This window comes from Sugiyamaella lignohabitans, chromosome B (assembly GCF_001640025.1).
Source record: "Sugiyamaella lignohabitans strain CBS 10342 chromosome B, complete sequence".
Classification (NCBI taxonomy): domain Eukaryota; kingdom Fungi; phylum Ascomycota; class Dipodascomycetes; order Dipodascales; family Trichomonascaceae; genus Sugiyamaella; species Sugiyamaella lignohabitans.
The window spans coordinates 2,757,204-2,779,166 of NC_031674.1; the positions used below are offsets into that span (position 1 = coordinate 2,757,204).

At 44.7% G+C, this 21,963-nt stretch overlaps 6 protein-coding genes across 6 annotated transcripts; 2 read left to right on the forward strand and 4 right to left on the reverse strand.

Moving 5' to 3' along the window:
- Positions 1-238: 238 nt before the first annotated feature.
- AWJ20_2908 (uncharacterized protein) lies at positions 239-2,305 on the reverse strand (the record flags this gene model as incomplete). The annotated part of the gene is made up of 1 exon (XM_018879885.1): positions 239-2,305. One exon carries the CDS (start codon positions 2,303-2,305, stop codon positions 239-241), a length of 2,067 nt encoding a protein of 688 aa, XP_018737759.1.
- A 9,242-nt stretch (positions 2,306-11,547) lies between these two features.
- On the forward strand, positions 11,548-12,777 carry AWJ20_2909 (uncharacterized protein; the record flags this gene model as incomplete). The annotated part of the gene is made up of 1 exon (XM_018879886.1): positions 11,548-12,777. The coding sequence occupies one exon, from the start codon at positions 11,548-11,550 to the stop codon at positions 12,775-12,777; it is 1,230 nt and encodes a 409-aa protein (XP_018737760.1).
- Positions 12,778-13,248: 471 nt separating this feature from the next.
- Positions 13,249-14,553, forward strand: YPS3 (Yps3p; the record flags this gene model as incomplete). The annotated part of the gene is made up of 1 exon (XM_018879888.1): positions 13,249-14,553. One exon carries the CDS (start codon positions 13,249-13,251, stop codon positions 14,551-14,553), a length of 1,305 nt encoding a protein of 434 aa, XP_018737761.1.
- Positions 14,554-14,646: 93 nt separating this feature from the next.
- CHK1 (serine/threonine protein kinase CHK1) lies at positions 14,647-15,942 on the reverse strand (the record flags this gene model as incomplete). Its single annotated transcript, XM_018879889.1, has 1 exon — positions 14,647-15,942. The coding sequence occupies one exon, from the start codon at positions 15,940-15,942 to the stop codon at positions 14,647-14,649; it is 1,296 nt and encodes a 431-aa protein (XP_018737762.1).
- Positions 15,943-16,471: 529 nt separating this feature from the next.
- AWJ20_2912 (uncharacterized protein) lies at positions 16,472-17,821 on the reverse strand (the record flags this gene model as incomplete). The annotated part of the gene is made up of 1 exon (XM_018879890.1): positions 16,472-17,821. The coding sequence occupies one exon, from the start codon at positions 17,819-17,821 to the stop codon at positions 16,472-16,474; it is 1,350 nt and encodes a 449-aa protein (XP_018737763.1).
- Positions 17,822-18,848: 1,027 nt separating this feature from the next.
- On the reverse strand, positions 18,849-20,309 carry PDA1 (pyruvate dehydrogenase (acetyl-transferring) subunit E1 alpha; the record flags this gene model as incomplete). Its single annotated transcript, XM_018879891.1, has 1 exon — positions 18,849-20,309. One exon carries the CDS (start codon positions 20,307-20,309, stop codon positions 18,849-18,851), a length of 1,461 nt encoding a protein of 486 aa, XP_018737764.1.
- Positions 20,310-21,963: the final 1,654 nt, after the last annotated feature.

Here is a 21,963-nt window from a genome sequence, read left to right on the forward strand (position 1 = left end):
GAATATGCAGCCTCCGATGTTTTTTGAAGTATGATCAAGATAGATGATAAGGATAATATCGCTATAAGAGGTGCAAACGATAATGGAATTTGGCGTTATGACGGCCAGCGCTCAAAACACTTGTGCTAGTGAGAGGATAAGCTGAAGAGTATGCAATAGTATAGTATTAATAAATAGATGATGCCAGTATATATGCAAAGTAGTATCCTTAGTAGAAGTAGTGATAAATAAATAATAATTAATAATTTGGGGGTGGCGACGAGAACTGCTGCTGATAGCGATTGTAATTGGCAGTGGGAGTACGCCAGTATGATGAGGCAGATGAAGAAGATGCCGTAGTGGGCGAAAGAAATTGCACAACAGGACGGAACTGCGAGCCAGTGGCCATAGGACTAGGTACCTGGTGATGTGGTGTGTAATGCTGCAGCTCAAACTGATATTGCTGGGGAAGTAGATAGTTGGATTGAGGGTAGCCATAATGTGGGGAGAAGGTCTTTCGCTGGGAAATGACGTAATAAATAGGAGCCGATTGCAATGGCTTGGGTGGCTGAGGAGTGTTGGTTTGCGAAGATGGGTTGAAAGATGGCATGTTGCTGTTGATAAGAGTGCGGAAGGCTGGTGGTTGGTGTGTGGTATATGACGAAAACCCATTGCCATTCACAACAGCCTGGCGTTTGACAGATGGATACTCATGGCTAGACGAGGTTTGAACGTCATCCATGTACATACGCTTGCGAGAACTCATAGGAGCAGTACCATTGGGCATAAGCAGAGGTGGAGTGGGCAGAGCCGAAGAAGTGGTGTGCACATTTGGTGCAACAGCCACAGGAGAAGGAACATAACGCGACACAACACCAGCTCCAGCACGTGTCGGACTCGGTTGATAAGATTGGTGTTGATGAGTGTTAGGAGCATACGACTCGTGCAGTTGGAATTGGCTGACAGAACTCGGCAGCGATGGACCATTAATCACACCTCTCAATGGAGGAGATACCAGAGAAAGATAAGTCAAGTTCGACGACTTCGGTGTTGGGAGGCCGGTAACTGGACTTGTACTTGCAGATGCAGAAGCAGCGATTCCATTGTTACTGCTATGAGCTTTGGTGCCCAAAAAACCTGGACTGCCTTTTGTAAAAGCATTGGCATTATTATTAGCGGTCGAAATAGCAGAAGCGGCGGCAGCAGCAGCCATACCACAGGAATTCGCATTGTTGAAATTCGAGGCAGCAGCAGCAACAGCGGCAGCGGCAGCCGCTGCTGCTGCATTATTGACATTGTCGCTAACCCAATAATGAATATTCAACCACACTTTGAGCTGTCGTTGCCATGCTCTCCATTCAGCTTGATCCACATGCAGTGAGTATCGCATATTCCCCAGAAATTCGATTTCCATCGCAGAAAGCTCTTTAAGAGGAAGTCGGGTAATGTCTGCCCATGTCTTGTTCGTATAAGTATTGTCATCGAGATACTTGTTTGTCAAGATTAAAGCCACTGAGAAAACTCGATACTCGGAGTTTGCACTTCCTACAATGGAAACAGGGGCATACCGCTTCAGACGGAGAATGTATAGCAAAGCCAATGACACGGCAGTAGGAGGGAGCTGAGTTCGGGTAATGACATTGGCGATAAACTGCTTAAATGCACTAGTGGGAATCGAGTGACTTGAAAATTCACATGTTTTGCAGTTAGCATACGAATTCGACACTTGAGCCTCATTCAAACACTTCATGAGCAAATTGATATCATTGAACCATAGCAGACAGACAATGTTGGCGACATTATTGTAATAAATAGATTTATTTTTCTTGGCAGGAGAACTTGAGCAAGTAGAATTTGCAGTCGCAGAAGAGGTGGGGTTGGATGCAGCTGTAGATGAGGCACCGTACGAAGAAGCCGAAGTGACTGACCCATCACTAGATCCAGACCCAATACTTGACGCCGAGCCAGAAATAGAACTAGCCGATACTGGTGCTGTGGCGGTCACAGCAGCATTACTAATTCCAGCTGAAGATACTATACTTGGGACCGAAGGAAGTACTGGCATTGGAAGAGCCGATGTGGTGACTGGTCCATGAACAGGAGCCGCGGCGGCGGCATACGTATCAGGAATCATACCAGTTGAAACACCTGAAACAGCGGACTTACCTGCTGGCGAAGGATAATAACTAGTGGGCGGTAATAGAGAGTGTGGATTGTGCTGCCTATAGTCGTCTTTGTGATAACCAAGGGTGGGATTAATGACACCTTCTTCGTACATTTGAGGGAAACCTTCAAAAGCTCGAGGAGGTGAATGGTACAAGACCATTATGTTGAGCGTGTGAGGGCCGAGCCAATAAAATTATGTGCTTGTTGAGATTGCACAGACTAGAGGTTATGGCAATTTATCTTGAGAATTTCTGAACCGCGACCAATAGAGACCAAATAATTACAGTGTGGTTCTACTGTTATGTCGAAGTATGACGTCCAGGGTGGAGTATGATGTACTTAAATAAATCAGTCGGTTTAAATTGTCGCCAGATGCAAATTGATTATAATTAATTTAACAAATAACCACCAAATCAGCAAATGTCGAGTTATTTATGAGGTTATGTCGACAGACTGAATCAAGAATGGCTCGCTTAATACCTGACACTGGCAACTAAGATCAATATATAATCAAAGGAGTCGATAATAGATTAAATCAATAAATACTAGGACCTGAGCCTGTAGTATTAGACGCAAAAAGCAAAGTCTCCAAGTAGTAATCTCAAAATATCAAATACTCAAAAAGCAAAAACCTCAAATTGAACCTAGCCAAACCAGGACGAACCGAACAATAGCCAGCTGCAAATCTAAAAGCAATACAATTTACACCCAGCCAAGGCCAAAGCAAAACCAAAAAAAAAAAAGTCAAAGTAAAAATAAATAAATAAACCCAATAACAACTAACAAAAACAGCAGCAAAACTCTGTTTATATTAGGGATGGGAATCTGGGACAATTGTGCCTTTACTTGGTGCTACATTGGTACCCCGGAAATATAATTTCTTATATATATAGAAATACCTCGTAATTGACCTGCTGCTGTGTATCATTTTATTACTGCTGCTAAAGCTATCTTGATTGAGCTACTGCGACGTACATATGCCTACAGATGGCCACATTCACCAGGTGCTGTGGTGCTGCTTCCGAAACTGCTGTTATGGATACTGCCGGTTATGCTGACCGCTGCCAATACCACTATCGGGAACTGTTGTACTTTTCGAGTACGTTGGCGTATGTTCATTTAAACACTTTATTTCCTAATCCTTATATGATCGCACCTGCAATGTACATCTATTTTTTTTGCTGTTATGCTGTAACAAGCTATTTTTTTCTTGTATGGCCATCATATATATCCCAAATGCAAAATGATTTACCTTGTTCAAATTCATGGTACAAAAAGCAATGTGGGTCATTTTATGATTACTTTTTCTTTTTTTTCGAATTTTTTTTTCTCTCTGCCTTTCTCTCTGCTGCACATGTACCATTCATGCACCTGCTTGTACTACTGCAGCACTAGCAGCAGTTGGGACAAGCAGGTGCAGGTCAGTTACTAAGGCCAGGAGAGGGGCGGGGTGAGTGCCTCCGGCGGCTGGGGCTCCGCCCCAGACCCTGGTTGCTCCTCTCGCTTCGCTCGAGTCGAGCGTCGACAGGCCTGGCTGTTTCTGGTGAAACCAGCAGTTATGGGGTCTGAGGGGGCACTGCCGTAGCTGGTAGGGGTCATCATTCTGATTACAGCCCGCATGCCCTTTTTTGCTCGATATTCGCTTTGCGGCGTCGGGCGGACGCTGCTACGTAGGTAGCGAGCGAGCGAGCCAGCCTGATGCGATCGGGGCTTGACATGGCGGATGGCCAGCTGAGCCAGCGGCGCCACATCCGTCAGCCCTGCCCACTACTACCTTGAGACACACATACGGGCTGCACAAATCAACCCACACTGGGCAGCGGGCCACAATACCTAACCAGCCCGAAGTATACAGTAGCCAAAAGACTCCAGGGGCGGGCCATTTAGCCTCCGGCGGCTGGGGCTCTGTCCAGTCCCCGTAGCTCCTGCTTCGCAGGAGACATCCCGGCCCGTCGACGCTCGACTCGAGCGAAGCGAGAGGAGCAACCAGGGTCTGGGGCGGAGCCCCAGCCGCCGGAGGCAGACCAACCCTGGCGATACTACGTCATACGCTAATTAAACGGCGGTCACTGGCGATTCAGGCTCATCAAACACTTGCGGTTAGCGTTGGGGCCGGCCCGCGATATGCTGCAGGCTGCGAGAGTTGCTGGTGAGTCGGCTACCCAAAACTTTAACTGCAGCCTGGCGCGAAGTGTAATTTATGCGCAACTCAAAATGCTTTGATAGCTCGCTGTTTCATCCGGAATGGTCGTTCTGCCGTGCAGACCAGGCCTAGCTCGTTCGTATATCCTGGTTAGCTCTAGGAGGGGTAGGCCTGCGAGCCTCTCCCCGGTCGACCCGGAGCCTGGTCAGGGGGGACTGCGGTCCCACGGGCGTCCCTAGTGGGCTGGGTGTCGTGGCGACGGTCTTATGACGCCTTCTTTAGCAACACCTTCAGTATACGGGAAATCATCGATCACCCCAGCGAGTCTGTTGGCGGGCCAGCCACGGACTGAGGTGACCTACTAGCAAGCGAGCCAGTCAACTGGGCTGGTTAGCTGACCTCACCTGAGGTCCATTGGTTTCACCCACAGACGCACGTCTGCAACAGAGCCCGCCGGTCAATTATGTAGCAGGTGTGGCTGACACAACCAGTGTATCGGATCCGTGCTAGTGGCTGCACATCCCGTGATAATTATCATAATACAACCACACCATCACAATAATAATTCCTCAATAATAATAAGTCACAATCTGATAACAAGCACATGTTGATAGATTGCTTGTTTCGTGTCATCCGTTTCGGCGACCACAGGGCGGCCGCCACCCGCTCGATCTGGCACTGTCTATCCCCCCCCTGATCCTGCTACCCCAACATGCCTCCGGCGGCTGGGGCAGCGCCCCAAACCCCGCTGCTCCTCTAGCTTTTCTCGAGTCCTTCACTCCCGGCCGTTCCAGTAACCCCCTGCGAAGCAGGACCAACGGGGGCTGTTCTGGGGCAGAGTCTCAGCCGCCGGAGGCATGTGCACCACACCCGGAATGTGTCTTTGTCCGACTGGTGTCGCTAAAATCTTTTTGTAACGGACATTAGTCTGGGTCTGCAAAAAAGAAAGCCTTAGTATCATCTGTGTACGCTAGCATCAACGTGGGCGTATGCGTTTATCTATGTCATTCGCATGCGCATGTATGCACATGTATGCACCTGAGCATAAGCCTGCTAATATATACATATCCAGAGATTTCACATCCCCGGCACTCTTGCTCCACCTGCGGCAGCTGCATCTGGTCGATTGGTTGGCCCGCTGGCCTGTCTGATCTGGGTGCATTCGAGGCGGCTTCTGCCACCACCAACAACTCCCGGCCGCCGATGTGTGCCATTCCATCCGCTGGCGATGGTCAGGCACCATTTCCAGTTGGTTCGCCAGGCTGCTCGGGTAAGAAGGGACGTGCCTCCGGCGGCTGGGGCTCCGCCCCAGACCCTGGTTGCTCCTCTCGCTTCGCTCGAGTCGGCAGCCGACGGTCCCGGCAGTCTCCTGCGAAGCAGGAGCTAAGGGGTCTGGGGCAGCGCCCCAGTCGCCGGAGGCATCAGCATGGCCCCCCGGCTGTCGCCGGCATTGCTACTGGGTTTGGCTGGTCCGACCGCCCATTTGACTCGATCACTGGTTCACGGGTCCGATCTTCGCGACGTTGCTTTTTCGATGTTTTCGCTACTGCAGCCGTTGCCAGTTGGCTGGCCCAGTTAACTTCTTTCTTTTTCGCCCCTGCCAGCAGTTCCAAGACTGATGGAATTTATCTGGTGTTCAGCCCTTGGTTTCTAGTCTGGCTTCTTTGTCAACGAAGTACCATAACCTAGTTTGGCCTTTTCCCCTTCTTATCCAAACTGGTAACTGAGGCCCGTAGTTTATAGTCCGTAATTCGTAATTTTTAGCAAGTGAGCCCGGCCCCTGATTTCGCGTTCCCCTCCCCCCCCCCCTTTATTCGCCCAACACAACGGCACCTCTAATCTGTTCTGAGCAGCGTCTAATCTCCTCTCAGGACCCTAGCCGCAATCATATAGACGATCCTACCATTTTCAGTCGTACTGACTAACGGGTTTTGCTGCAGCGAAAAAAAAAAAAATTCTCTTGTTTGGCTCTGATGCACTTGACCCTTCCAGTTACCGTTACCGTGTCATGTTTCAGTTTCCATGCGAGCCTGCCTGGATCCGGTCCGATCCCCCAGGAACCTAAACCCTGCACCCTGAACCCTGAACCTGGCGCTTGGGTCTTGAATACTGCTCCCAACATCAAACATCCTCCATCCATAATCCCACTTGCACCTTCTTAAATGGGCTTCTTTGAGTTGAATCATCTGCACCTTGGGATTGGCCTTCTAACCTGGATTCCGATCCAGACTGCTTTCTCTGCAAACTTCCGCCCACCACACAAGGCATTTGCCGAGTACCGAAATCAGCTGGCCGTGGTTGGTTGCGGTGTGGATTTTACTGCTTTCTGTATTTTCAAGTTCGCACTAATATACTGACAAGCCAGTGCTGATGGTCGGGGTCATGGCGAGCGAGCGAGACAATATGTGCAAAGAGAATTTCCCTTGAATTATTATTATTATATTACTTGCTACTACAGGTACTGGTTACTAGTTAGTGACTATTTCGTAGCTACCCAGTCAATACTGTTTCTTGTGTCGCCGGTCTGCTAACCTAAATAAGAGGGTGAGCCTCGTCATCGCACTCACTGACTCTGCAGCCCACTAGGTCGACCCCTGGAAATCCTGCCCGCACTTGATACTAATCAAAGAAATGGAGACTGCCCTTTCTCTAGTGACAGCTTGTTTAATAAAAATTTTTGGAAAAAGCAAGGTGCTTGCATGTAGAGATCAATAAAAGTAATTATGCATATAAAATAGAATGGGATCGATACTGATGCTATAACAACACGAGCAAAAATATTAACGCTGATCTAGAAAAACAAATTTGGAAATTAAATTAAATTCATACATCTAACGGGCAGATCTCCATTCTAATAGCCCTAAAACGCTAAAATCGCCAGTCTTGATAACACCCGAATCCTCACCCCAGTCGCCGGCCATGCTCCGAATGACTTGTATTGCCCGTCCCAGACCTGTCAAATCAAAGTCCATCTCGATTTACCGGGATAACATGACCAGGCCAACAAGATTGGCTCTATAAACCCACTTACCCAAATCAGGCATATATCCAGATGTCCTAGACATCCCACTAAGAGAGCGAACATCACCGACCAAATCACCAGCCAAACTGGCACCCCGACGCTCGACTCGAGCGCAGCGAGAGGAGCTATGAGGTCTGGGGCGGAGCCCCAGCCGCCGGAGGCAACACAGCACACCGGTCGGTGGTGCGATGAAACCCTGGATGCCGCCAGTTCGTTAAGACTCGCATTTCTGTAAACGTTCGCGCATGTCGAAAAATATTCTCGTGTCCAAAAAGAAATACTGGATATACCCACCCCGTAGCCGAGCTTAACAACCTGCCTAAAAAAGAAGTGGCCGAGTATAAGGATTAGGAGGGCGACCGTTTGAGAACAGGCAGCAGCCGTCCGTCCTAAGATATGTACGACCAACACAGAAATTATATGACGATATTACTCACGGCTTCAGGTGGCCGAAATGGTTGAATGGCCGTTGCATACACTAAAGACAATGTAACGAGCATCAACGCTGGTCGTAAGTAATGCTCAAAATAGAACGAGCTGTTTTGTTGTTCTGAATTAGGTCTTCTGAATCTGGTTTTATCGAGTACATGAGGCGGGACGGTGAACAGGAACATCTAGGGCGGAGCCTCAGTCAGTCGATCGGATCATGTCCAAGCCGGTTCGATGGACCGGCCGATGACATATAGTGGTTCGAATGTGTTGAGGAATGTATCAGGATGGTTCAGCAGTCCACTGGAGTTTGTTGTATGCGCGAAAGCTTATAGGGTGAGAGTACTGTCCTTCCCATATCTAGTTTACTATTAGTATTTTTACTAGCTAGCCCGTTCGTGACGATATTTTGTATATCACTGCGGAGTGCAATGATGAGTCTCGGCGTATCTTGTTAGTGAAGTAGCATGCTTCCAGTAACCACGGTATCGATAATCGTTACTAGTAAAGTACGGGGGCCTATGTTTAAGGCCTAGATCTAAGGGCCAGGTCTAGGGTGACCGGGTCAAGGGTTCAGATTTAGGCCAGAGTCAATGTGGCGGAGCCAGCAAGATACGTATCGAATGACGCTGAAGCGGAATAGACACCCAATTAGGCGTGCAGCATTAGAGTAGATTTTGAATAGGTCAACTGAAACCATTGGACATACCACTACTGATCAGGGACATGCCTACGGCGGAGCGACGGCGCTCAAATGCGACAAAAAACGGCAGTGAGAAAATAAAAAAAAATTACGAAAAATAAAATAAAGTTCGTAAGACCAAAAAAATTATATCTTGGAAGGTAAAAATGATAAAAAGTAAATAATTAAGTACAGGGGGGGAGAGGAAAGAGATTCCGAATAAAAATATTGAACGGTGTATTCTAACAGTATAATTACAGGTAGTGGTAATGGGGTGTATTTTTGCCTTTTCGGTGGGTGGTGCAGATACGTCATTAGATCTTTGAGCTTGTAAATGTGAATGTAATCAATGGCGTTTAATGTGGAGGTTATACGAGCTACTAGCAACTGTAAGGGCTATCTCTTGACCATCCAAAACTATTTGTCTTATTACCTTGTCTGTATAGCATAGCAAAAAAATTGCCCCTTGCCATACATTATTTGCTTTCGCTGTACCACATCCGTAGCAAGTCGACCATCACTTGGTCTTACCCCTGACTGATGTCAGATATTCCTGGTAAGCAAAACGGGAATGTTTCCAAGCTGTTGGGATGTGTGTACGTACGTTGTTCTCAACTAGGATAATTGGCCGTGTCGCTCGTACTGATGCTGGTTTGGACCAATTCTCATGCACTAGTTGACGAGACGGCTTTTGCTTGTTGCTGATTGCTTGTTGCTTCTGAGATGTACAAAAGACATACATCAGGGATTCGCTTCCTCATCTGCTCGGCATCTGGTTTCACAGCCTCAGACTTGGGGTTTTCTTCTCGTCCAATCGACATGATCGTTGGAATCGGTGAGATCTGCACGATCGACACAAACCACATCTAGCCATTTTTAATTATTTCCCCTTGATCTCACTAGCTCGGTATGGTATCTCATGCATTAGTTTGGAATATCTACGTTGCAGGTACATTTTTACTTTGTTAGAAGGCACAATTGCTTTTCTGTGATGCAATTACTGACTCGTCTGATCTTCTGTCCAGCGATCTTCTGAAAACTGCCCAAGGAGTGTTCTCAAACCGCCGTACCACTATAGCTCCACAATCGAAATCTTCTCACATTATACATAAAGTTCCCAAAAAAAAAATATTAGCATTAAACTCTTGTTTACATAAGTTATATTTTGCTCGCCGTTGTCCGGCACCACCCGCCCGCTTCGTCTGCTAGCTAAGACATGCATGTGACAACCAGCAAAAATTAGAAGAGAACAAGAACGGCTCTGGCCTAAGTTTAACTATTCTGTGTGGGTGTAATATCAGGCTAGGCCCAGTTACCCAGTTGGCTGTTTTCAGAGCACTTTCCTGGTCCACTGAAACCAAATCTGGAATGCTCTTGTTAAGTTGCTTAGACTGCTTTCCGGCGAACATAAGTGGCAGATGACCATATCCGCCGGTCGCTATTCATCTGTTAGGGAGCTAAATTGGCTATCATATAGCAGTCCAGAATATGTCTGGCAGCTGGGCTCCGCCCCACACCGCGTAGTTCCCGCTTCGCACGAGATTGCTGGGACCCGTAGACGAAACGACTCGAGCGCAGCGAGAGGAGCTACGGGGTCTGGGGCAGAGCCCCAGCCGCCGGAGGCAGCGTCCCCCCCCCCAAAGTAGGACCAAGAGAGAGCAGGTGCTGCACGGCACGATCTAATAAGCGGACGTTGGATCTCCGAAACCTTATCTTACAGATTTTACTAACCCTTTCCCCTATCTGAGAAAAAAGTGGTTTGAAAAATTGTTTAGACTCATCCTGCCGCACATACGTCTTTGTTGACTTCTGTTTAAGACATTGAAATATTCTGGTTGCGATAGAGCCTGTAATAAACAAATTCTAAATTACAAGGTTTGAGGAATAGCAATGGGGTTCCCTTCTACACAGGCGTCTGACGCCATTCTATATTTGTCCTATGGCGCTTTGCTGTAAGTGAATGAATATTCTGTTTTCAACTGATTTATGTCAGTTTGATGCTACCGGTCTCTTGGTCAGAACAGACCCGTAACGAGCTGGAATCTAACAAGAAACAGGCTTACTGGTCTCGCGGCTGCTTACTGGTATCAAGGAAAGGGCCAGTTTTTATCTGGTAATGGCACGCAAAGAGGTAAGTACAAAACACTCGATAGCAGATATCTGAATCCATCGAATTAAACCCAACGGAGACCAGCCACTGTTTGGAGCAGAGCCCTGACAGTCGGTGGCAGAGCCAGAGCCCGTTGATGAGCGCCCAGTCACAGAATCTAACCAACAGCTGTTCCACTTTCATTAAATTTTGTCGCTTCTGGTTAGTATTTATTACTACCAGAGCGGACTATCTGATATATGCGTGTTTGTTTGAGCATTCCACTGCGGGTGTCTAGGCGCCGATTTGTTCATAGATGGATCTATGGACACTTTTGTGCGACTGGGCTGAGATTAAACCGTATGAACTCGATCAAGTTAATTCTTGCGTGAGGATAGTGTTGCTCTGGAATAGGTTCCGGCTCGGATGATGCCAGTTCCTATCTGGCAGGGGTAGTTTGGTACGGTAATTGCTATAATATGGATTATCAGTGTGGATTTTAACGCTATTTATTTGATCGCCTGGTTGCTGATTAGTATCGCTTAGAATAGTAGATACCACATTTCAGAACTCAGGTTCAAGTGATTTGCTGATTATCTACGCTTCGGTTTTGTGTCAAGTCGGTGATGTGATTAGAAGATAGTCTGCACTATAGCCAGATATCAATCTTGTAGTTTCCAGTTACTTTTACCGGGGAAATACAGCAGAGTTGTCGTGCTTTCGCAGTTCGTAATGGCTACCAACTGGCTACCAACCTACCTCTGCCTAGACCGTGAGTTGATTACTAACTATTTATAGCTATGGGATGTGGTATTCTTACGACATACCCTCAGATTGCAGCCATCGCTGGTGTGGAGGGTCTGGTAGTTTATTCTCTCAGTTCTGCCCTGCCTATGATGCTGTTTGCCTTTTTTGGTCCTCTAATTAGAAAAAGCTGTCCTGATGGTTTCGTGTTGACCGAGTGGGTCAGACACAGATATGGTATTATTGCCCAATTGTATCTGTCTGCTTTTACTATTCTTACTATGTTTTTGTACATGGTTGCCGAGCTGGGTGCTGTTCAAGTGGCAATCGAATCTCTGACTAACCTTGATGCGCTACCATTTATGATTGTTGAGTGTATTGTTACTACTATCTATACGACCTGGGGTGGTTTCCATACTTCGTTTATTACTGATAATATTCAAGGACTTATGGTTTTCCTACTTTTGATCGTTTGTAGTATTGCAATGGGAACTCAGATTAACATTGATACGTCCACTATCGGACCTAGCGGCCTGCTACAACCCAATTTATTGGCAAACCAACTTATCTATATTTTGCCAGTCGCCATTGCTACCAATGATGCTTTTCTATCTGGATTCTGGCTTAGAACGTTTGCTTCTAGGTCTGATAAAGATCTGCTTATTGGTTGTACAATTGCTACTGTCATTGTTGTGATATTCTTGACTTTAGTGGGTGTTACAGGACTCTTGGCTGTATGGGCTGGATTATTGGGCGATAATTCTGACGATATTTACAACAACAGTGAGAACGCATTCTTCTTGGTATTGTTACAGCTACCCACCTGGGTTGTCGGATTTGTATTGGTGTTTACTGTGGCTCTTAGTACTGCTGCTTTTGACTCTCTGCAGTCGGGCTTGGCTTCTTCCATATCAAACGATGTGTTCCGAAATAAGATCCCTATTCTGTATGTTAGAATCATCGTCATTTTGATTATTGTCCCATCAATTGTAGTCGCCCTACGTGCTCCTAATATTCTACAGGTTTACCTTATTTCTGACCTGATTTCTGCCGCTGTGATCCCTGTACTGCTACTAGGACTTTCATCCAAAATGTACTTTGTCACTGGTTGGGAGGTAGTATGTAGTGGTCTCGGTGGAATTCTAACTGTCTTCATTTTTGGTACTATATACTACGGAAATGCTTCTCAAGGTGCTGGTCTTATAATCCTGAAAGAAGGACTTTATGTTAATGATTGGAGTGCTTTTGGAACATTTGTGGCAGCACCTGTTGGTGCGTTCATAACTGCTGGTATTGTGCTCTTCCTTAGGTTAGCCGTCCTCTTTATTCATGCCAAGGCTACAAATACCCGTTTCACAGCTCTTGATAAGCCTGATAAAGAGGATCTGGCCGTTGCCGCAGGGGCTGCCGACGTCAGTAGCCTCCCGCCACACGAACAGACTTCTCTTTTAGAGGATATGAAGACTGCTAAAAAGGCTTTAACTAGTGTATTTACCCGTGCCTCATCTGGCACCTCACAATAATGTAGCTTAATATAGAACACCACTCCCTAGTTTTCGAAGTTGAATTTCATTTTGGACACTTCTGGTTCTGCATGAATATACGCTGGAATCTAGCCAATTACTGGACAGAAGCTACAGCCACACCAAAAAATTTACAACATGAAACATATCTCCGTCTTCTCTGCTCGGCCGAATTTTGCAAGACCCATTATGTTTCCCTTCAGGGGTTAGCGTCTATGCAGGTGAAACAACCGTCGATCACTTCCTAGAACGTTTATATAATATAAAGCTCACCAAATTGTGTAAACCGCTTGCATTTCGTGGGGTCCGTGCGCAAGACTTGTGTCTTAATGCCAAGCAAGAGCCCTTAAAGAAATGGAAACACTACTGTTGGCAAGACTAGTCTCAGCGCCTCATTTCATTAGCTCTTATATAAGTCATCGTAGCCTTTTTTAAACGTAATAATTATTATCTTTGTTAAATTCCATAACAATGTATTTGTCACTTGTAATTTATACATTGATCTTCGGAGTTAGTTTCTCGGTAGCTGCATCCATTGGAAATTTTCCAAACTCGAAAACCCACCTATTTCCCTTGAGAAAAGTTCGATGTAATAGAAGAGGCTTCGACATTGCCTCTGGTCAAGACAGAACCATTTTTAGTGAACACACGGGGTCCGCATACCTCGATAATGATGTCACAATCTACACTATCAATGCTACCTTTGGTACCCCTGGACAGCCCATTACAATCGAGATTGATACTGGATCATCAGACGTTTGGATCACTTCTACAAATAGCTCCTTCTGTGCTGATCCTGATAATTATTGTGACTATGGCCTGTTTAATCCTCAGAAATCATCATCAATACAGTACTTAAATAAACCCTTCAACATAACCTATCAAGATCTATCATTTGGTCGTGGGGAATGGATATCAGACTCGATTACATTTGCAGGCTTCACATTAGAAGATTATACTATTGGTCTGGATTATTTCGGTGATAATTCTATGGGATATATGGGCCTGGGGTTCCCTGCTGGCGAGTCAACCAACTTCAACAACAAGCCGTCTTACACATATCCAAATCTGTTAGTCTCTTTGAAAGAAGATGGGTTAATTAATCGGGCCGCTTTCAGTCTTTATTTGGATAGCATAGACGACACTGTCGGATCACTCTTGTTCGGAGGAATTGATAATGCCAAGCTTGATGGTGATCTTTTTACTCTTCCTATTATCCCTAGTGCCTCCAATCCAAGCTCTGGATATGTTGACTATACTATTCAGCTTAATGGCATGACAATGGGTAGTACGCCTCTCATCACTCAAGCTCAATACTGCTTAGTCGATTCTGGTCAAAGCTTTGCTGCCTTCCCACCCAGTGCGTTTTCTGCCGCCGTCGAATTCTTTAACGCAACAAACTCTGACCCCGACTACGCTGGCTATTACACACTTTCATGTGACTTTGACAATTCTGATGAAGTCTTTACCTTCAGCTTCCCTGGTAGCAACAGTTTGAAAGTACCTGCATCAAACTTTTTACTTCCAATTGAAGACGGAACTAACAATTGCTATCTCGGAATTAGAAGCAGTGAGCAGGATAATATCACCGTATTTGGCGACCCCATACTCAGGTCTGCTTATGTTGTGTTCGATCAAGAGGCTTACCAGATCTCATTTGCACAAGCCAAGCTGAATGTTACTGAGAATGAGGTTGTGGAAATACCTGAACTCATCAAACCAGTGACTCCAACTGCCACGCTTTCCCCTGTCACTGGCCCTACCTGTAAAAGATGATTGAAAATATTTAATCTGAATCTGCATCCAACATCTTTTGCTGGCAATTTTATCATTATTATCGCTATATATTAATATTAATTTTTTTATTGCTTACATTTCCTGGATATACACAATATCTGGTCGCAAAGCTATAAATCGCTTAAAAAAGTATCTCCACTCCAAAGGGTCACCTTTATATTTGACAAAGTTCACATCAATCACCTGCCCATGAGACTCTAACTTTATCTTACCACCTAATCCCATAGCTTTTCGGTCTACGGCTGTGAACGGGATACTCGGGGTCGAGTTCTTGTACGAAGCAGCCATGGCATCAACTTCCGGTACCTTTGCGTTCAACTGCTGTAGACCAGCTACAATCACAGGGATTAACGTCTCGATAGTCATCTCTGAGTAAAATCTTGTGAACCGACTAACAGGAAGCAAGTCATTGAATTTTGTCGCTCTCTGGGACAAAGACAGCGGAATAACTCCTTTCTTCACCAAGAACTGTAATTGTACAGGATCTTGTGCAATTTGATTATAAATGGCTCGGGTATCTTCTTCATCTAAAGCAGAAACCTGCTGCTGAGAGAAATAAATATCCGGAGCCTGTGTATTAGCAAGTAGAATGTCCACTGGTTGGGATCCGAAGGCAAGGGCACGACGGCCAACAGCCTCAGTAAGATGTTCATCGCGTTTGCGTTTACGACTGGACGACAAGGGGACGTTCTCCTTGTTCTCCGACCGATTATTAACGTCAAGATCAATATGAAGATTCTTAAGAAGTTCCGTTGCTAGTCCTACTGGGTCACCGCAACTTCCATCTTTACCAACAAACCTATTTGGCTGTGTATACCAGGGATGCCGTCTGATGTCATCAATTGTATACCTTGACTGTGCGTCCAGTTTCATCATTCCTCTTAATAAAGAAAGAGGCGATAGAGGAATTCTTTCCCAGATACCTTTTGTCACACGTCCATTTTCACGCACATATTCGCCAAAATCACTGTCATCTATTAAAGGTTCATTCCAAGGAGTTATACCTGCAAATAACACGAACAGGACCACTCCCATCGACCAGATATCAACCTTGTCCGCATCATATTCTCCATCGATAACTTCAGGAGCAATGTAAGGAGGGCTACCGCAGCAAGTATTACATTTTCGGACAGTTCCATTATCAGGACTACGAAACAAACCTGCTAAGCCAAAATCGCCGATTTTTAAATTGCCATTACCGTCCAGCATGATATTTTCAGGTTTGATATCGCGGTGGGCCACCCCTTTACTGTGTAAAAACCCAACTCCATTGACCAATTGTTGAAAATAGAAATGTGCAACATCTTCTGGTACGCCGACATCGGGTTCAATCTTATCGAATAAATCACCTCCTTCAGCATACTCCATTGCTATCCAAAAAAATTCTTTGTCTTGACCGTGATCAAGAAACGCCAAAACATTAGGGTGGGGACAACAATGCTTATGGAGTGTACATTCTCGAATAGAATCTTTTGTACTTACTCCTTTTGCTTTCGACAACTGTTTATTAATAAACTTAATGGCCACAATTTTGTTTGATTTCCGTTTCCTTGCCAGTTTTATTCTATAGGGTTAGAAGCTTACGCCAAATTTTGTTGCCTCTACCAGGGGCCTGAAAGAAAGCAAAATACTTACATGGCGAAAGAGCCTTCACCAATGGTATCCCCATAGTATAATCCTAGGTCGGGTAGCTTTGTAGTAATCCCTCTCATCATAGGTGGTGAATATTGTATGCTGATCTGTTTGGGTCCCCAAACGCGGTCGCGAGATAAACACGCAGAATAAGTGCGACATTTTGGATCTGCATGGTGCAGGTCCTAGCGCTAGATAAGATAACGGAAAGGTAGGATTAGACTAATCATTATATGCTCTACGCTCTAGTATAAATAAATCTGCCTTATTCAATGGATTTGAGAACTGAGAGAAAAATCCCCAAATCCTCTGAAATGTTCAATACTTGACTGAGTTTCTCAAGATTGGCAGTAATTGTTTCTGCAATTGGCTCTTCCGACAAATTCTCCAGTTCAAGCTTCAGTGCATGAGTAGAATTTTGAGTCCCAGCCGTACTAATTTTGAACGAAACTCCAGGAATAAGCGAAAGACTGAGTGTGATAATTGGCGCTGACGATATATTACCAATGTTACGATCTAGAGAGGTATTGGTTTCTGTCGAAGATATCTTTTCAGTCGTTAAATTCACTATTGCAGAAATAGTACCGGCCGCTCCCACAAAAGAGGACATATTACCTGCCGAACTTGTAGCATTCTTTTCAATCCCTTCATACTCCATGATAGCATCAGCAAATGAAAGCTGCTCACCGTCTTGATGAGTATTCAAGTTATTTGAATAGTGATGTTGACTAGACTCACTTTTTGCTGCTTTTATGCCATTTTTTGTTACCATATTGAAAGACATCTTGTCGTCCAAACTAGTCCATACCTTTCGTAAAATTAGAAAAGACCTTAGGTGACTCAATATGGACTGAATATCTCGAGGGTGATTTACAGGTATCTCAGCCAGCTGGATGAGTGAGTATGGTAGCAAATTGGCATAGGATATGTCTATCTGTGTCGTCGAGTTGTCGCTGTTATTTATTACTCTCGATGTGCTGCCAACCCTCCTGTTCATGTTATTTAGGATGGCGGAATGGCGGATATTTCCAGTCGAGCTATTTTCAGAGTTGTCGTTCAACTCAGCCCCCAATTGAATGGCCATGGCTTCAGAAACAATCACAGGTGGATCGAGTCGTAAAACTAGTCTACCATTTGTGTCTTTAAGAGGTTCTGGGTCAGCCCATTTCACTCTGTCACCGTCAATGCTGACCCAGTCTTGGGTATACAGCAAAGGGAATGTGTTACTTCCATTAGTTTCATTATTCTGCACTTCTGATTTATCCTTGACGTCGAAGAAAGCCAGCCATTTGGAGGATTTACCTCCTAAAATGTCAATTGTTTCATCATTATTAAATGACCAATATTGAATCCCTAGTCCTAGAAAACCATCTGGGTTTATCACTGGAACTCCATAGTCCAGTAACCTATCAGGGTTTTGAATTTTATGCACTTTTTGGCTTTCATATATCACATGTAGTGCATTTGATATCTCGTCCACCACGCGGAAACAATCTGCTTGTTTACCTGAAAGTTTGTCTAACCGACTTAAGAAAGCCAGAATCTTAGCAAATTTGTCTAATCGGGGTTCCCGTAGTGATTTTAATATGATTTCTTCACTTGAATTGCCTGTCATAAAAGAGACCTTTTCATTAGAAGGTTTAAGCGTGGACGCTAAAGACACAGATACATTGGAAACCCAAGATGCTGGCGAAGATGCAAAGTCAATCTGGCACCCTGGTTAGTCAATCCGGAAAACTTCTGACAACAAAAATAGTTTCAAAACTCACATCAATAAGTACAATACTTCCACCGAGAGATACTCTTTTCGCTCCATCAGGAGTAACATCTTCGAATATCTCGAACTTATTCTGACTAGCTAGACGTTTCACGCCCTGTTCCGAGACTCTACCGGGTACTTGCTGAAACTGCTTGACAATTCTACGCAAATTTACAGCATACTCATCCTCTCCAGTAATATAATTTGCAGTTGACGTCGATATTCCATATACCGTCGACTGGCTCATATTGTCTGCCATATACGTTGTACTTTGACTAGATCGTGCCTAGTTTATCTGTATCTCTTGTAACGTAAGGCTGAAAGCGGGAACTCCAGAATCCGCATTAAATGTCACTATTTGATATCCTCATCAAACTTAGATTTTGCCAAAGGTGACAAATTGCCAATATCATCAAAGTAAAATTGAAGAAAATATACAAAGCTAGTCTGTCTAAGTACAAAGCTGGTGCTGGTGCAACGATTGTAAAGGGACACCTAAAGAAAACCCAGAGCCGCCAAAGAGAGATCCCCTCTTCAGCAAGTATATCAAAAAGGATTACAATTGTATATGTATATAATATGCGCATATTAGCCTAGAACTGAAGCTTTTCTCGACATTGCTAGCTAGAAAACTTTTTGAGGCTACTATTGGGTCCCTGCATAAACAACCCTGCAGATCGGCGCACATGGGCTTATCAAAGCATGTAGAAACGTATTGCTCTAAATATCTAGATCCATTAGCAACCCATATATTGAAGGAAATCGTGGGATTATCTTCTAGTTGGCATGCCACCTTATCCCAATCTGCGTAACACCGAATTTTCTGGCTCATGCCCTATGTGAATTATAAATTAACTTCTGGCTAGTACATGTGATTCAAATTTTAGTTTAGACCCTCGCGCCCTTTCTCGTAATGCGAAAGATCATAGTGCTCCGGGTATGTATCTAGGATTTCTTTTAATTCTTCCCGTTGTCTTTTAAGAGGTTCCGTGAGTTCACTGTAAACACCGTTAAAGATCTGGTCAAGACTGGGTTTTTTTCTCTTCTCAGCAGCAGCCATTTCGCTGAGAATTTCACGACGTATCTCTTTACGTGTTTGCTGTTCAAGATCCTCAGACCACCAGTCCTTGAGTTCTAGCCACTTGCGCATTCTTGCAAGTGGATTATCTCGCCTCTTCCAATCCTCCACCTCTGTCTTAGAACGGTATGCAAATGAGTCGTCACTAGTAGAGTGGTGAGAAACTCGATAGGACATAGCTTCAATAAGTACAGGTCTCTGATTTTCAACTGCAAGCTTCCGAGCCTCACGGGTGACTCGATGAACAGCAGCAAGATCATTACCATCGACACGAATAGTATCAATTCCGTATCCTACTCCCCTACTAGCTATACCATCTCCTTTGTACTGTTCAAGAGAAGGCGTGCTAATAGCATAGCCATTATTACGACAGAAAAAGATTACTGGGCAAGCCCTGGTGGCTGCAATGTTTAAAGCAGCATGGAAATCACCCTCAGAGGCTGCGCCTTCTCCGAAATAGCAAATAACACAACCTGAATCCGGCTCATTGTTATCCTTATTTCGAATTTTCAAGGCATAAGCTGCACCAGCGGCATGGGGAATTTGTGTAGCCAAAGGCGAGGAAATAGGATGAATGTTGAACTTTTCGGATTGATAGTGAACAGGCATGTTACGGCCCTGACCATAGTCATCGGCATTAGCATAAAGCTGACTCATGAATTCCTTTAATGTGACACCACGATACAGAATAGCTCCTTGTTCACGATACTGACAGAACATTACATCATGAGGCTCAAGAGCAGCAGCACTTCCAACTGCAGCACCCTCTTCACCGGCACTAACCATGTAAAAACTCAATCTTCCCTGTCTTTGCGCATCGTACATAATGCTATCCATAATACTGACCGTCAGCATATCTCTATACATTTTTAATGATTTCTCCTTATCGAATGGAATTTTGTACTCTGGATCAAGCTGATGACCATCTAAATCTATTAACCGATAGGTTGGCATTGGGGTAGCTTCAGAGGGGTCATTGAAGTTCAGCTGTGTAGTAAATTGACTCCGAATTGATCCAGGAAATACCAGTTCTTTTTGAATGCCTCTTGAGCTCTGAGAAACTGTTCCAGTTCCACCCACAGTTCCAGCTACACCAACCCCTGAGTGTGTAGTAGACGTGGAATTGCTTCGTCTATCAGATGCTAGCGAAACTTTTCCAGTGTGGATTCGTGATACACTCTGGTTAACTTTAACTGGTCTAACTGTTAAAGCTCTGATACCACGAGATCTAATCATCTTAATCCCACTTCTCCCAAAACAAATCATCTTTAAAATACTGAAATATCAAAGGCTCTCAGCAATTCGCCATAAGACTTCAAGACATGGAAAATACGGGCTTTTATACAAACATTTTCTCTCGTCAACTCCACATAGTTATGCACCCCACTTTCATATTGTGGAGAGTCTCCGTACCGTCTACAGCCGAGATTCCTAGCCCTAATCCGGGCTATCTCCGTCAAACTGCCGCAGCCAGGCCACTTATACTTATATACGATGATGACCATGAAAGAAATGTTGATACAACAGAATAGGATGGGACGTGATTAGAACTACGAAATTTGAGACAGGGTCCCACCTTAGAGTTGATGACATCCGTCAGAAAACTTTTCAGGAAACTTATCTATGGCCAGTTCGGTATTGTTAAGAATCATCTATTAATTGAAGAATGCCCGCCTCTAGGATTCGTCCCATTGGCTTATTTTCTATTGGCCCTCATTAGCCACATTATCCGCCTCGAGCACTTGCAATTGGTGCTTTAATTACCTAAGAACTATAATACGTCTCCTAGCCGCAGGTCCTGTAGAACTACTCAGTCAGGATGGAGTAATGTTTAGAGGAGATCCAGTCTAGACCAAGTACTAGATCCATCCGGGCCGTTGCTCGTAATGTGTTGGATTGAGTGATTGATTTCAAAGAATTTTATTAAACAAAATTCGACGCCTAGACCCTAAACCCAAAAAAAGATGTATTTCTCGGTATGTCCAAGGAAACTCAATAATTTATTCAAGCATTGGTGCTTAATAATATCACAAAAGTGTAGAGACGGGTCCCGTTGGTACCTTGCACATGTCAAGTTATCTGCGGCCCCAGGCATGCAGTTGTCATGCAGTTAGCTGCCAATGCGGCTATATTTCGATAAATTATATTCCAGTCTTCAATGCACGAGGTCTAGTTTTGATAAGATAATGCACTTCGGGTCTGAAGACCAAAAAAATACTTTTCAGGAGGCACGAAATTCATATATATATATAAATGAACGGCACCGAGCAGGATGTAGCAGCAGAAGACACCCCCCTGCTGCTAGAAATGGGTGCTTCAACGACCAATATAGACAGTTTGCGACCGGTCAAGCGGTACCTCTATGTATCGCATTTTCTGTCAACATGGAACTCTCGTGCTTTTGAATATGGTGCCGTGCTCTTTCTGGCCGAGATATATCCCGACACATTCACGCCCATGTCGTTATATGCATTATTTGGTTTGCTATCAGCTATAGTCTTTGCTCACAAAGTTGGCAATTATGTGGACAACACCGAGCGGTTGGCGGCTGCGAGATATTCCATTGTCCACCAAAGGCTAGCAGTGGTCCTATCATGTGCTATATTAGCAGTTATGATTCTTATCAAACATGATGAAATTAAGGGTCAGGATGGAATCGAAAATCAGTTAGATACTTCTTTTCTACAGTACCTTCCTTGGCTTTCCCGTTCATTGGCTCTCAATGTGTGTCTCCTCTGTCTAATATTCTTTGCTTGTGTTGAGAGGCTATGTTCTGTCATGAACACACTGGTAGTGGAAAGGGACTGGGTGGTGGTCATTGCTGAAAGTGTACAGTCTGACGTTAATGACGACATTACTCAACAAGAGAAACTGCTTCAAGAGCTCAATTCTCAAATGCGAAGAATTGACTTAACATGCA